Source organism: Ostrea edulis, chromosome 5 (genome assembly GCF_947568905.1).
Source record: "Ostrea edulis chromosome 5, xbOstEdul1.1, whole genome shotgun sequence".
Classification (NCBI taxonomy): Eukaryota; Metazoa; Mollusca; class Bivalvia; order Ostreida; family Ostreidae; genus Ostrea; species Ostrea edulis.
The window spans coordinates 16192025-16195117 of record NC_079168.1 but is presented as its reverse complement, the minus strand read 5'-3'; the positions used below and the strand labels follow the sequence as shown (position 1 = coordinate 16195117).

General features: G+C 33.3%; 1 protein-coding gene across 1 annotated transcript; it reads left to right on the top strand.

The window, feature by feature from the left end:
• Positions 1 to 832: 832 nt before the first annotated feature.
• LOC125648838 (uncharacterized) lies at positions 833 to 2122 on the top strand. Its single transcript, XM_056166811.1, has 3 exons — positions 833 to 1291; positions 1376 to 1625; positions 1761 to 2122. Exons 1-2 carry the CDS (start codon positions 859 to 861, stop codon positions 1429 to 1431), a joined length of 489 nt encoding a protein of 162 aa, XP_056022786.1. The 5' UTR covers positions 833 to 858; the 3' UTR covers positions 1432 to 1625; positions 1761 to 2122.
• The last annotated feature ends 971 nt before the right edge of the window (positions 2123 to 3093 follow it).

Genomic DNA, 3093 nt, shown 5'->3' with positions numbered 1-3093 from the left:
ACTCAGGTTTTAGCGGCCTAATTTATTCACCAAGGACAACATTTAAATCGATGTTCACACATTTCCCCGAGTTTTATATATTTTCGCCACCACTGCATACAAATAGCGATGTAAATACCCAAATAAAGCGAGTATGAAATCAGCAATATTGCGAGTAAATAATGTTTATATGGATCGCTGTCTCACACTATTTGGATATGTTATTCCTTTAGTTGGTTTTCTAAAATAAACAGTGCAGTTTTTATTTATTTTAGGATTAGACAAATTATGATATGTTACACCTGTTGACAACTTGGCCTAGCTACTGTCACGGGTGCATCTCGGAAAGAAAGAAAAAAAACCACACACACAAATCAATAAAACTGATCAAATTTAAAGTGGAAATCACAATATTTTATTCTAATAAAGCAATCTTATTATTCTGCACGTCGTTAGGAAGTGGGAGCACTGCGTTATAGCCTAAGTACTGATGCACTCAAGATGTTACGAGTTCAATGAGAAATAATTTTATAATTGAATTTAAAGTTAGGAAACACAATATTCTATTATCTATAATCAAAAGTTCAATTATTTTGTATCTTTAATATATATATATATATATATATATATATATATATATATATATATTGTAAATCTTCCAGTTGGTAGAAACTGGGAGCACACGTTATGTTGTTACAAGGTGAAGGTCAGTTGATCCGAGTGTGTATTGAATTTAAGGGACTCCAATCCTCAGCAATGTTTGGTAACTCGCGTAAAATCCGGAAAAAGTTTATTCGTATCATAAATTCCGGCATTTATATTTTTTTGGAACTCTTCTTTGAAAAAAGAATAAGAATTCACAGATGTAAACAAACGGAAATGGAGGGGAATTGTATACGAGAAAGAGATAAGAAAGGTCAGTTCAAGAAAGCCTCGTCTACTGCTACTATAACCATTAGCACATGTACCGATGAAAATAACAACCACCCTGACTTCATCGATGTCAACAGCGAAGATCCACTAGCACAGGTAGATGAATATGATGAAAATAAAGAGACATTTGACCTGTTCCAAGGCAGAAGAGTTGTTGAATTTTCAATTCTGGTGGATCATTTGCAAAGAGGGTGCTTTCTGTGTCATACGTCTTTGGATCTTGTTGACTGTGAGAAAGAGAGACGTTATGGACTAGCCAGCTTACTGTATGTGAGATGCAGGAAGTGCGACGAACTGACGATCATTCCAACTGGTAAACGACACAATATAGGTCAGAATGGTCAAGGTCCTTTTGATAACAACACCAAACTTGCTGTTGGTAAGTTTTTTATAAAAACCTAAACGCGTGTGTATTTTGCAATTTATCTGTAAATGCGCAGAACAGGGATTCATATGTTCCTAGGAATCTACCCTATGGGAAATACCTTTCGGATAAAGAACTCCACCATGATCTTGTGAAAATCTTCACATTGTATGCAGAACAATCTGACAGACTTTCTTCATTAGAGAGCACACAGAACAATGAAAACTTCAATCAAATTGTTGCAAGAAAAAATCCAAAGAACAACTTCTACTCTGGTTCAGAGAGTACCACTAGCAGAGTTGCTGCAGCTACATGTGAAAAAAATATAGGACCACATTATGTGACTCAGGTAGTATTTCCATTTAGAACTACTTAGTATGGATACTGAGTGTATAAATATATATATATATATATATATATATATATATATATATATATATATGCACATATGTTTATGATATTTCTTTCCTGTTATATTTTTTAGATAAATGATGAGTTGAGTTTGTCGCCCAGGATTACAAAGCGCACATCTATCATTACTGCTGTGTCCAAATTCATGGAAGAGAGATAACTCTACATTCTGAAAATTGATGTCATATTGATTTCAGTCATTATCTTTTATATTTTACTGGATACAATGCAATTTATTTTTATTTTTGTAATCCTTTCACTCAATGGATATTTTGTTTAGGCAGCAAACAAGTCAACATACAGTATATGAAATACAATTTGATGAAACTGAGATAACTCTTTTTGTTTTCTATTATTTACTGTATACGTAATGATCAATTATCTCATAAGATCACCTGGATACAATGGTAAATAATTATCAATTCTTTGTCATAATAACAAGTACGTAAGAAAAGCTTCACAATAATGGTAAAAAAATATATCTTCATTTTTTTGCACCTGAGGGACGGAGTACCTTAAAGACCAGAACAGAATTTTGTATATGCTGTAGGCCTATCAGTGCTTAACTTCGATATATCCATTTTCTCGCAGTTTATTTGGGTCATTGTCCAAGCGGTTTTTGAATAGGTGACTGAGGTTTTTTAAAGGTAAAGTTCTGGCTCCAACAACAAATTATCCACGTCTTTTTTCTTATACCTTCCAACGAAAAATTGAAAAATACAAAGTCTAAATCCTTTCTACCGACAACTAGTAGTAAACCCTTACATGACACAAAACACCTTAACTTAATGTTATTTACAAGCCGTTAACGTGATAATTAGTTTTTTGTCGATGAAATCTAATCTGTGTATGAAATGGCTAATAGACGTTTTCAAACCCGAGGGTGCACATGACGTCACACATAATGGCGCGTAAAATAGCGAAAGTAAATAAGCATAACACAAGATTTGAATTTCATCGCTTGCAAACTCGAAAACTATACAAAATATTTCATTAAAAACACGTTTAAAGTAGTTTTAGGCATGAAAAGAATTTTGCTGAAAAAGTTTAGGATCATACGTTGTGTTTTAAGTAATATCAAGTTTATGTTCAGAGATCAAGGTCACAGGAGTCACTTGACCTTAATACTAATATGTAGATCTTATCACCCTCTTATCATTTCTGTAGGTCCCATATCTCTATCAATTCCAGTTCTAAAGTTAATGAGTTTGTATGTTCATGGTTATAGGTCAAGGGAAGCACTTGACCTTGGTACCAATTTGTAGATTCCATCATCCTTTTCTTATTTCTGAAAATCCCATCTCTTTTTCAGACCTAATTCTTAGGTAATACCAAGTTTAAGATCTAAGGTCAAAGTCACTTGACCTTGAAACATTTCTGCACATCTAGATACATTGGCCTATCAT

Bases quoted from the DNA above. Each gene is read 5' to 3' on its own strand.
- LOC125648838 (XM_056166811.1), top strand. From the start codon at position 859: ATGGAGGGGAATTGTATACGAGAAAGAGATAAGAAAGGTCAGTTCAAG. The intron at 1,292-1,375 runs GTAAGTTTTTTA...ATATGTTCCTAG, and splicing joins CAACACCAAACTTGCTGTTG to GAATCTACCCTATGGGAAAT.